Source organism: Rattus rattus, chromosome 3, assembly GCF_011064425.1.
Source record: "Rattus rattus isolate New Zealand chromosome 3, Rrattus_CSIRO_v1, whole genome shotgun sequence".
In the NCBI taxonomy this organism is placed as follows: Eukaryota; Metazoa; Chordata; class Mammalia; order Rodentia; family Muridae; genus Rattus; species Rattus rattus.
This window is the reverse complement of record NC_046156.1, coordinates 32,616,214-32,629,433: the sequence shown is the minus strand read 5'-3', so window position 1 is coordinate 32,629,433 and position 13,220 is coordinate 32,616,214. Positions and strand designations below refer to the sequence as shown.

Here is a 13,220-nt window from a genome sequence, read left to right as displayed (position 1 = left end):
CCTAACACACTGCTCGGTGCAAGAACTTGCTACTTACTGAGGTTCATTAGGGATAAAACCGTGTATTTTAAACTTCAAATTTATTCTGCAATAATATTCCACTTCTCCTTCTAAATACACACTGTGTGAGGCACTGTAATGTGAACTCATGCAACTCTTAAAATAAACTGCATACTTCTTCTGCTTGTACAAATCACCTGGATTTATCCTGCATCCATGACTAGGCAACCAGAGTACTCCCTTTGAAATGTTTGCAGCATACAACATATGACATCTTGTTTCTGTTGAAAGTCACTTGATATATGTGTCCATTTGCATGTCGGCATATGCACACAGCCTGCTGGAGAAGTTTGCATGATATGTATGTTATCACCAGCCAAGTTTGTCATAAGAACTAGCTCTCTGTCGTTCAAAGCTTAAAACTGTGTTTTCCTCTGCACAGGAGTCAACTGAGAGCTCAAATACCACCATTGAGGATGAAGACGTGAAAGGTAGGCCTGAGCCAAAAGGTGGGGAAGCCCTAATTCAGAGGGCCACGTACATCATAGCGAAGCTTGTTCCATAACAAAGCTTACTCAGTTTAGACTAGGAAGAAGGCTTATCCCAAATGAAATTCATTTTTGTTTTATGAATACACCACTCTGAATAATGAATCACCCTATGAATATGTCAGCTTTTCCACATTTTATGGGTTTTAAATTTAAACATGTATTCTGCACAAGCGCATTATTGACATCACGGCCAATGACTGACTTTAAACACGTCAGTCAAAAATAGCATAAAATACATATGCACTTTATGTGTGTCCTTAAAACATGTATAGAAAACTGTGTTCAAGATAGTGTTCTGAAGAGGTGGTATGAAAATATTCTAATAATTTTTTAATGGTCTCCATTGAAAGCCAATGGAGCTTTGTGATTTTGGAAGCCTTTTTGGCTTATGTTTCATATACTTTTAATATAGTCTTGACATCCATTTCATGTTGTTTGTCAAAGATATCCATTAAAATCTCAGAACCACCACACGAACATGCTCAACACGCAGTTCTAGTTGACTGTACTTCCGTTGATCACATGGCTGGTTTTAAAGTGTTCATTGGCTCCATTTCCTTGTGCAGCTTTGTGTTCTCGTTGTAGCTCAGTGTGTACTATCCCTTTCTCTTCAGAAGTTTGCTTGCCTAGAAAGCGTTCCGAAAAGAAATTATGATAATAAAGACCTTTAAAATAAGCACTTAAAGGAGGATAAAAAATATTTCAAAGACTTGAAAAATGCAATTCATCAATTAGCTAGATCTTAACTGGGAAATACCTTATGTACAAATGTCACTAAAAGCTGTAATTTTTTTTAGGTGGCATTAATAAAACAGTCTTGAAAATATATGTACTTTTGTTATAGAATAAATACCCAGGAGTTCTCAGGTCAAGAAGAAAGATGGACAATTCAGGAAATGAAAATGGCTGCAGACCACAGTTGGCAGCTCTTTTCTTGGTTTAGTGGAACACTGACTGACACTATTCCTAGTACCCTATGTATTACTAGAGCACTGCCCTACCTCTCTTAAAGGAAGCCACTCATTGTTTCTTAGAGTGCAAAAGTAGGTATCATTGTTGGATACGATGAAGTCTGCACTTCCCACTGTTGCCGCTGAGCTGACGTAATGTTATGAATCATTGATATTACATAAAAACATATGTGCTACCCAAATAAACAGATGCACCATTTAGCTTTGCCAGTGACTCAGGACGGATCATCTTGTGTTCTAACATTTGCTCTTCAACTAAATAAAATGTTGCATGATTTTGATACCAGCTTATGTAAGTGTTTGGTGGACTCTCCCGGAGAGAGTCTAGGTTATTGTGCACCAGAACAAAGAACCGAGCAAAGGCTGATGCAGCTGAAGTAAAGACCATTTATTTAAAAAATAAAAATTTGACTTTCAGCAGAGGAGAGAGATCTCAGAGCTGGAATAGCCCTGCTTCATGGAGGGTGGGAATTTCATATGTCACACAATGCGAGCTTTCTGGCTTTTGCATAGCCTGATTTTTTTTTCACATGTGCTCTGTTACATGCAGTTCCACACATGGCTTCATTAATTCCGTATTATAAGAACACCGTAGCACTCTGCCTGTGAGTGGCAGGATTCTGCTGGCCTCAGCTAAGGGTACCCCGCCTTTCTCTTTGCCAGCTGCTGTTTTTTCTCATACATTCACTTGTTTTCAGTCTTTGCTGAGGTCTACAGGTCCTAGTCTCTGCCCTGCTCCCTGGTCTCAATTTTTAATCAATGTTTAAACCTATCCGCTATCCACCAGAGGAACTGGATCCTTAAATAACAGAGTATAGCAAAGGGAATACCAAAACCTCAGTGTATGTAGTTCATCCACCTTGGACATTTTCACACCTTGGTAATTATGAGAATGGCTTTAATTTGCAATGTATCTCATCTGAATTTGATTTGATTTGAGTTATGAAATACTTGCTCAGGATAACTTTCTTCCATTTATAGAAATATCTGTGTCTATTATGAGTCTCACTGTTGAGCATGAGAGCACACACCTGTAATCTCAGCACTCAAGACACTGGGGCAAAAGGATACAGAGTTCTAGGATAAGAGTGATATAAAATGAGATCTAGACCTGCCCAGTGAGGCCTGTCTCAAAATAAAATGAATCAAAGTTTCTCTTGAGAATTTGAAAAATTGAGGCAGTATTTGTTTTTAGGGTTATATTGAATTTATACACACAAAATATTGGAGAAATTAAGTATAACATCAAGATTAAAAAGTGTAATATAAGATTAAAGGAAATATCTAGCTAATAATTGAGCATAGGTGCTTGCATTTGTTTTCTGGAACGTAATGAGCTCGATCATGCTAGTATAGACCACATAGGCCTCAGCTATCTTCCCTCTATAACATATGCAGCCTTTTGATAGCCTTTTAATGTTGATAGATTCTAGACACCTTTAGGACAAGACGTTGTCTCAGAAGATCACACAGGCACCATTCTAGAGATAAGGAGGTAGAAGGTGAACAACTGGAAATGATTTTAATGAGTTTATTTTGTTGGCGATTTCTCTCTGCCCATGCTCTCTGAGCAAGGTTGTACATAGTGTTGTTACTCAGGTGAAGCTCCACCGCGACAGCAGACTCATCTAGACAAGTTGATGTAGCATGGTCCTGTGTGGCTAACGCCTTTCTCCCATGAAACGCATGTAGCAGCAGCACCTATTGGAGTCACATGGCCCTGGACTGGATATCACAAGCTTCCTATATCAATGCCTAGTTCTCATCAGCCACACCGGAAGTGAATGTTTCTGTCTTCTCTCTACTGCAGAGAGCATGGGTAGCTCCCACATAAGGTGACCTAATCAAAGAAAAAAATTAAGTACATCAACTTCTTGATGGTAGCAGGATTACCCATGAGGCCAACTGTTGCATAAGGAAACTGGAGTAGTAAGCAGATGAGTGGGGTTTTCTAGGCAGGGAATTATGGATCCCTCTGGATGGCAGGATGGAAAGAGACCTGTTTTCATTGCAGACCACAATTGGTCTACTTGTTAAGTTTCCCTTCACAGTGGCTTCACAGTCCCTGAGGATCCAGGACTCATGTTACTTTTAAACTACCTACGTTTATCTCAGTCTGTTCATTCATTCAGCAAATACTCACCAAGTACATACTTTTCAACCGAGTGCTGAGTGGGTCAAAAGATTTCAAAGATGTCGAGCTGGAACATTCCTATGTGTGTTGTGCGTGGAGCTCCTTTCTTAGGCGATAGACCCATTTCTCCTAACTCAATAAATAGCAAAGAAACACGGAGAAAGTGAGACCCTATGATTTAGCCAAGAATGCTTTGGCTTGGTTTTTGTGGAGTTTTTGTTTATTTTGTTTTGTTTTGTTTAAAGCTACTTAAGAATCTGAATATGATGGTGCCTTCCTATAATCCCAACCCAGGGGACTGAAGCTGCAGGATTCCTAGTTCAGGGCTAACCTCAGCTATGTAGAAAGAGCCTGTCAGAAAATAAAGCAAACATGAATAATGGAACAAAACTAAAGTTTCACATCGCAGCCCCCTGTTCATTCCCCAGCATGCAGTCATCCAGAGGACTTGCCGTGTCTAATGATCTTAAAAATCTCCCATAGTTCCTGTTCTCTTCATTCAAAGGCAAAGTGCTCACATCCTCACAACTTACTGCCAACGTTTCACACAACTTCCCAATATTGTCTAGTATTTGGAAGCCGGATACCATTTCTGATGCTGTGGCAGGAAGCCCAGCAGCTCTTCAGTGTCATGGAGAGTTAGTAATAGTTTGAAAGTTAATGGTGCCTTAGCAAAGGGTAGTTATGGCCATAGACGCAAAGCAGTCGTCACCATGGTACAAAATAAAAGTTCCCGTGCTAAAACTAACTGTTCTCAAATTTTTTAATATTAAGCCAAAATTGTTGTTCTGCATTTTGGCTGCATCTCTAACTTTATATTAACTTCTAGTTTTATTAACTAGTGCCCCCATCAGCCTTTCACTAGTGACTGTCACATCTAACAGTGCTCCTTTCTGTAGGTATGGGGGCGCGTTTCCACACTGTCTGCATTTGAAGACTGACCTTTGGTTTGTGGCTGTAGCCACAGTTTGCAGGGCCTGTCGCTGCATGCCACATTGCCTCTCCACCTCCTAACACACCCAGCATCATTGCGTGACATCAGCTCCTTCCTGATGAGCACACGTCTGTTTGCTCCACCTGATGTTCTTTCCCGGCATGCCAGAGTGGGTGCCACCTGTGGAAGTTGGGCTTCTGTATGTCCTTATCATCTGTCACTCATCCTGCTTCCAGCATGCCACTTCGGCTCACCACCCAGCAGCCACTCACTTGGATCTTTTGCTGCATGCTCTCCACCTTGCAGATCTAGCCCAGTGCAGCTCAGCACAACAAGCAGAAATTGGTACCTCTGAGGTTAACTGATAGGGACTCAACGCTTTCTCTATTTCCTGGGGCGATGGTCAAGAAGCTGTATAGGATGCTTCCAGAAGGCCCTGTTATAGACAAAGATGTTGGAGCCTTATGACCTGCATGGGATCTGGTGTCTGGTAACACCCACTGTCAGCTCCTGAGCTAACCTATCAATCTCTTGGTGAATGAGCTTTGTGTATGCGTCCTGTGAATCTGCAAGTTAGTACACGGTGTGATCACCAAGTACTTAGATTCTATGACCCTTGTGCACTGTTGCCTTGAGGAATACCTTCCTTTCTGAGTGGGGCCTCCTGAGGTAGAGGATCGAATAGGGCTGCTCTTCGTCAGACCTGCATGCTACTGCTCCTCAGGACACCTCTTGCTTGCACTTCCCATTTGAGGAAGACACAGGAATCAAGAAACTCCTGTGTTTAAGGATTGGGGATCAACCTAAAGTGTCTTAGACAGCCTACAGTATATATAATCATTGCTTTTAGGTTCCTAATTCCAAAATCTGGCTTTTGATGTCTTTAAAGAAAATAATTTGTCCACATGCATGTTTTACTTGCTAATATTTAGAATTCTAAAGGATCAGAAATACAGAATTCATGCAGAATTTACTCCATTCTAACCTGTAATGCATAAACATTTTCATTTTCCTTAGATTTTTCTTCTTTCTAGCCATTCCTCTAATTTACCTAAAACAGTATAGACTCACTCTTTTTCTCGGTACCAGCTGCCTCCTGTCGAGCTTGAATCTTGCGGCGATCAGTGCCCGTACACCTCACACTTGTGTCAGAAGTCCTCCTGAGGAAACTCAGGGTCAAACCGATGCCGGCCCAGTTAAGACAGAGAGGGAGCCGGGGAAAACTACATCTCTATAATAGAAAAACACGCTCGCTGTGCTTTAGTAAACTGTGGGCTCAGAGGTTCTATGAATAGCATTTTTTTTGAAGTTTTATAAAACCTAATTATTTTACAAACCTTTATGAGACCCTGGGTTTAACTCCCAGGGAAATATATATATATATATATATATATATATATATATATATATATATATATATATATAACATAGCACTATTTTTATAAAATGTTCCATGGATACTAAGCACATATACAGCCAAGCCCCACACCTACATGTTCTCATCTGCAACATTAACCAAGGATCGAAATTTGGGGGCAGGCTCTGTCCCCAAATAAATGATGTCAAGAAAAGTCAAGCAAAACAATGTTGAACATGCAGGACATCATCATCCTCCAGCCCAAGCAGGACAAGTGTTTGTGTAAGTTTCCCTAATGTTAGGTATCATAAGGCGCTGGAGGGGACAAGTACAGAGAGGGATAGGCAGATCCATTCAAAGAATTCCATTTTATACAAAGGACCTGAGCCTCCTTAGATCTTGTTGTCTTCAAGCATCTATTCTCTGTGGGTGCGTCTTAAGATCCCGTCTGTCGGCTTCTAAACCTTTATTAGGTTAGGACTTCTCTGTGCTTCCAGTTGATTTCTAATAGCACAATTCAGATCCCAAAATCACTACCATAGCCTTTTAAGCTTCTCCCTACACCACAGCGACTTAACGCTATTAACAGAGTGTGTGTCACAAGTTCTAATGTTTGACGCATATGTGATAATATAAAACATTATCGATGTTAGCTATGTAAGCTACCCAAAATGATCATAAAAATGCATTTAATTCCAAGCTGAAAAAACACAAAACAGTTAGACAAATTGGCGCATTCGGAGAATATGTTTATAATCAGAAGCCTGCGCTAACATGCATACCTGTGTGTCGGTCGCACTATAAACTGAGCAGTTTAAACACATTCTCGTACAAACCCCATGGGGGCACAGTTCATTTTCTAAAAGTATCATCCATGTAAACTTATGGTAAGGTCTAGCGGCTGGAGATTGGGTTTGTGGGTACAACTGCGTAAATGTGAGGACGTAAGTTTGCATCCCCAGAACCCACATAAAAGCCGATTACACATACCTGTCATCCTAACAGGGAGATGGGAATTGGAGACAGGAGAACCCCTAGAAGCTCTCAGACCTACCAACCTGCTGTGCAGAGCTAAAGATTAACAAATAAAATCTGTCTCGACCCAGGTAGGAGTGAGGAAGACAGCCTGAGGTTATCCATTGACCCTACATGTACCCATCCTATGAATAAGGCAACTTTTAAACTTCCTATCTAATAGTCAATAGTTGAACTCTTTGTTTCTGTGTAGAAGTTAATCTCAATTATTTACTGATTTCCTTACTATGGATTTTGTATAATTCTTTAGTTACTTGAAAGTCTATCTCCTTCTGACTGTGTACTGTTTCCTGCTAATAAATACATCTAAAAATTCTGTAAAACTATTTGATTATATTGTGATTCTTCCTGTAAGTGAAATAACCACAGTATATCTTCTGCAATGAATTTTTAGAAAATTCTTCTTTCAATTTATTAAAATATAATTACATAATTTTCCCCCTGTTCTCTCTCCACCTCTCCCAGGTCCATTCTCTCCTTCTTCCCTCTCAAATTCACAGTCTTCCCTTCTTTAACCATTGTCATTGCACGTACTTATCAATGAGTCAACATATAAGTACGCCCTGCATGTGTTTATTTCTAGGGCCAACCACTCGGTGTTAGCTAACCAGTCAGGAAACTCATTCCTGGGGAAGACTGATTCCCCCACTCTAGGAAGTTATTACTTGCTGTAGCGCTTCAGCTAGGAGTGGCGTTCCCTAAGACGTCCCCTATCTGTGTTGGGATGTCAACTGTTGTTGGAATTAGTCAGGTCTAGTTTAGACAGCCATCTTGCTAAGATTTCATGGTCGCGGCTTCCCTGTCATGACTAGAAGGCACAATCTTACGGCGGATTTCACAATCTTGGCACATGGTTCTTACAACCTTTCAGCCCCTTCTAAGATGTTCGCTGAGCCTTAAGTGCCAGAGTGATGACCTTGGTGTTTCTGTTTGCCTTGGTCACCTCCGCTTTCAGTTAGATGGTCTCTGCATTTTGACTCTTGTAGTTTTCAGTAATGACCTGCTGCTGCTGTTGCTGCTGCTGTTGCTGTGCTGCTGCTGCTGCAAAAACTGCTGCTGCTGTCCTGCTGACTGCTGCAAAAACAAGCAAAAGAGAGTTGTGGTTTCTGATCCATGTGGTTGGTTGGTGAGATTGGGCTGTTCTGGAGCTCTCATCACCAGAGTGAAGTGTGATCAAGCTTAACTTTTATGCAGTTAAAGGAAAAGAAATCTTTAGAGCATCCTGCTGAACAGTAGGATAAGGACAGTCTCAGCACATAAACAAAAAGTTAACGGACTAAAGCATGGGCGTGGGCTTTAGGGAAGTCTGTGTTTATTGGGCTTTGAGTTTTCCATAATTGTCTAGTCTTAGGAAAGTATTTCTGGTGGTGGTAGCTTCCCTCTTGAGTCTGTAGATCCATTGAATGACATTCAGAACCACTCAATCCTCATTTTTGTAATAGTGAGGGAGCCAAGGTTAAGTGTTTCCAGTGTTAATCGTGGCTCTGCCACCTACTGACTACAAGAGCCCAGGCAGAACTAAATTCACCAGAGCTCCATTTTCATCTGTCGAAAGGAGACAGTGGCATCATTTCAGATGCTGAATGTTAGATGAAAAATGCTTGCTGTTCTTTCAGAGGACCCAGGTTTGGTTCTCGGTACCCAAGTGGACACTTAGAACTATCTCACTCCAGTCTCAGGGCACCTGATGCACTTGTCTCTCTTTAATCCAGCACCACGCTCACATGTGGTGTACATCCATGGACACAGGCCAAATGTTCTTACACATAAATTAAAAACAAACATATCCAAAGAAATTTTTGAAAATCAGATCTTCTGCACCTAAAGGGTTTCCACGGCGCTGAGCACACAGCAGCATTATAAAGAGCTCACCTGAATTCTGAGCATAAGTCCCATGAGTTTCCAAGTATACAGGCAGGGATGCAGCCATGCCACTAGGCCTCAGGTCTTCACAAGGGGCTGATGGCACACTCTTACAGTCAGTGCCTCTTTTTTATACAAACACAAAACTCTAGTTCAGACTGCAGTCCTCCTGAGCAAGGTCCTTGAAGATCTGACGCCTGGACTTAGTTTTAAAAGGTGAAGAATTGCATTACGCAGCAGAAGAGGTGAGGGAGGAGAATACATTCCATGCAGAAGGCATAGAAACAGAGCACTACATGTCCAAACCACTACAGGCTGCTTAGGCTATCACTGGGGAGTGAAATTCAAACCCAAACTATGGTAGGTGAAACGTGAGATGACAGAAACTGTAGTCACAGGAGCACCGAGACCCGCTAGGGAATGACAGTGACACCCCATGAAGATGCACCAAGCACCCGGGACGTATCGGAAGGCTCTCTCAGGTCAGTAGTGTGGACTTGTGCCCAGAGGTGTCCATTACGCAGCTGTGTGGTGTGCATGCGAGGGGTAGGAGACGGTGGGTGGGGGGAGCACAGGGTCAAGGTGGTCAAGGCAGACTTGGTTTGTTTTCGTTGCAGGATGAGGGCGGCCGGACCAAACGTAGGATGGTGAGAGCAGGCAGCAGGCACTTCCTGGTCCTTTCTCAGCTCATCTTTCAGATACTGTGCACTGAAGGGTCCTGGGGGCCCAAGCGCTCTTAGAAGAAGTGGGTACTATATTTCAAAGTGTGTAGGAGTAGGAGCTGCATTTGTATGAAAATTACACTTTACTACAGAGAAGTAAATAAAATAAGGAGGGCGGGGAGGAAGGGGTTGAGGTATTTTGTTGTTGGTGATGTTAGGTTGTTCGATTTTATTGGTTTGGTTTGTTTTTATTTTCAGGACAAGGTTTCTCTGTGTAGCCCTGGCTATCCTGGAACTAGCTCTGTAGACCAGGCCAGCCTCAAGCTCAGAGAGATCTGCCTGCCTCTACCTCCCACCAGCTGGGATGAAAGGTGTGTGCCAACACCATGCAGCCGGTTCTGTTTTGTATCAGACACAGCCTTGTCATAAACATGACCTCAGGATGCCTGATGACTTTACCTTGGTGAAAAATGCCAAGTAAATAGATGTTATTAATGCAGTCTTTGAGGACACCTGAGAGCTTAGAGAACTTAGTCACACAGCTATGGAGCTGCTGCCTCACTGCGAGCCACTGTCCTTAACCTCATGGGGACATCTAGAGTTTGTGAGCCTAATCTGATACCATTTATTCATAATAATAAATGAAACTCTTCCATTAAATTGGTGCTAAAGCGACATGCCTCTTAGGGTTTCTAGCAAGCATAGGATTTGTAAGAGCAAGCCCTGAGCCAGGCTTTAGGAATCTAAGCTTTTAAAGGTAAAAAGAGAAATGTTAAAATGTTAAAATTATTCATGGGACAGTAGTGCATGACAGGCACGGGGCATAGATAAGAAGACGTCTATTAGAAATCTGCCAGGTGTAGTACTGTTTGGCCAGTGGAGGAAGTGACGTTTGAATGTCACATTAGAACCCTGTCATGGTTGGAATGGAAGAGGAGGGAAGCTTGAGCAGAAGAACACACAACAGAACTCACTCACCTGCTTCAGTAAGAAGCCCACACAGTTCAGATCCTGTGGGGTTTGCTTCTCTTGGATCCCTGGTGCATTTCTGCCTTTGCTTTTGGCATTTTGCTGTTTGCCTTTTAAGGCTTATTTCTGGCACAGAGCTTGACCTTGAAGGACCTGACCTAATATTAGACCTTGGAGTCATGAAAGATGGAACTGCCCTCAACCATTTTTGGTCTTCTCGCTTTTCTGAAAGTGATGTATCCTGGGATAGGGCAGTGAAATTTCCCCCATCTGTAGCTACAGCCTATCTTTTGTTTTCTGGCTCTTGGTTTCTGGATGGTGCTGAGATAGTTCTAAAACAAGGAATAATATAGACATTAAAAGTTTAACCTAGGGCTGGAGAGATGGCTCAGCGGTTAAGAGCACCCAACTACTCTTCCAGAGGTCCTGAGTTCAATTCCCAGCAACCACATGGTGGCTCACAACCATCTGTAAAGAGATCCGATGCCCTCTTCTGGTGTATCTGAAGGCAGCTACAGTGTACTTATATATAATAAAAGAATAAATCTTTTTTTAAAATATATATATATATATGTATATATGTATGTATATAAGTTTAACCTAAAAAAGTCAGATGTGGTGGTGATCCCTAAAATCACAGAACTGTAGAGACCGAAGCAAGGAGACTGGGAGTTTGAAGCTAATCTTAAAGATATAGAGAAAATGTATCATATCGAACAGAAAAAAAAGTTCACATAGGACATAACTACCATCATACGTGAAATTTTTCGATATTTATAACATGTGATCCCCCCAGAGGGGGCCTGTATTTAAACTACTTGAATTTATGTATTGTAAAAAGTAAATGGCCGAAAACCTGTGAGTATAGAAAAAGGGGAGGCATCAGAGGTAGGAAGCCGAGCTGTTCTGGTTAGCCCAGGCTTCTGGTGAAACCCAATTCTGCATTAATACTTCAGTCAGTGTTAAAGATTAACTGCTCACCCTGGGGCACAAATAAATCTTTTCTCCCTAAGTGAGTTATGCAGGTCATCTTTATTTCTGTGGAAATATTCCTGAAATAGTTTTGAAATATTCGATATATTCTGTTAGCCTTTGTGGAGCAAAATTTGCCAGTTTGCTCTATGGAGAAAGGCCTCTGGTACAGAAGGACTGGCTCGGTGATGGGCGCTGTGAGTGACTTTGCTGTGGTAGAATGAACGCCTCTGCCAGAGCTGCACTGTCCACAGAGCGCACGAATGTGATGAGATCTGCACCCAAAAGTCACAGTTGGCCATGTGCCATCTCCTTTTATCACCGGTTTAATCTCTTGATTAGGACAGAAAATTTTAAAACTATATTGAAATTTGATCATTCCTGAACTCTTCATTCTTTTTTTCTTTATTTTCACACTCAAGATTTTATTCCCCTCCTAGTCCACCCTCTGATTGTTCCACATCCCATTTCTCCTCCCGCAACCTCCTCCCCACCAGACCTCTAAACTTTCCCCGGGGCCTCCAGTCTCTTGAGGGTTAGGTGCGTCTTCTCTGGCTGAACTCGGGCCCAGCAGTCCTCTGCTGTATATGTGTCTGGGCCTCATATCAGCTGGTGTGTGCTTCCTGGTTGGTGATCCAGTGTCTGAGAGATCTCCAGGGCCCAGGTTAACTGAGACTGCTGGTCCTCCTACAGGGTTTCCCTGCTCCTTAGCTTCCTCCAGCTTTTCCCTAATTCAACCACAGAGGTCAGCACCTTCTGTTGATTGGTGCAAATATCTACATCTTATTCTTTTATCTGCTTGTTGTGTCTTTCAGAGGGCAATAATGATAGGTCCCTTTTAGTGAGCGCCCCATAGCCTCAGTAATGATGTCAGGCCTTGGGGCCTCCCCTTGAGCTGGATCCCCCTTTGGGCCTGTTATTGGACCATTTTTTTCCCTCAGGCTCTTCTCCATTTCCATCCTTGCAATTCTTTCGGGCAGAAAGAATTATGGGTCAGAGTTTATTCTTTTCCTTCCTTCCTTCCTTCCTTCCTTCTTCCTTTTTTCCTTTTTATTTTCTTGTGACAAAGTTTCTCTGTGTATTCCTGGCTGTCCTGGGACTTGCTCTCTAGACCAGGCTGGCCTTGAACTCAGAGATCCACCTGCCTCTGCTTCCTGTATCCTAGACTTTAAAGTCTGTCCTGCCATCACTCAGATTTTTTATTTCCATAGATATATAGATGCAAATAGTCTATAATGGATGTGTTTGACACCACATACCCCATACACAACACATTTTTAAATTGTCGGCACCCACTGGCACTCCCACAAACACTCCCCATTCCTCCGTCTCTATGGGCTTCCATGCAGGCTGCAGGGCTTTGATCAAATTGCATTACTCTAAGATAGTAAGTCTCCAACCTCTTTCTATATATGTGTGTCCAAGTGCATCTATAAGTTACAGATTGAACTTGACATAACTGTGTCGAATCCTGACTCCTTCAGAATACCCGAGTCATCAGTCTGTCCTATGCTCCACATCCCAACAGAGTCGCTGTTTCCTCCTTAGGATAAGAACTGTGGTACTCTCCTTTTGTTAGTTTGAATTGGCTTTTGTTTGCTGACTCCTTCTCTATTGCTTTGGCCCAAGACAACAGCATCTTTTACCCACTTGGGGGCATAGCTCCTTTTTTTTTTTTTTTTTTTTTGTCTTTTATTGGTTAATTTTTTTATTTGTATTTCAAATGTCATCCCCTTCCCAGTTTTCCCTCCACATCCCCCCCACCTGCTTCT

At 42.1% G+C, this 13,220-nt stretch overlaps 1 protein-coding gene across 3 annotated transcripts in view; it reads left to right on the top strand.

The window, feature by feature from the left end:
- Camk2d (calcium/calmodulin dependent protein kinase II delta) overlaps positions 1-13,220 on the top strand; it is a 264,785-nt gene that overhangs the window by 223,910 nt on the left and 27,655 nt on the right. For all 3 annotated transcript variants that reach the window (XM_032897359.1, XM_032897360.1, XM_032897361.1), the window contains one exon: positions 443-491. In XM_032897359.1, the coding sequence (XP_032753250.1) occupies positions 443-491 (49 nt within the window). The remainder of the gene's footprint in view (positions 1-442; positions 492-13,220) is intronic.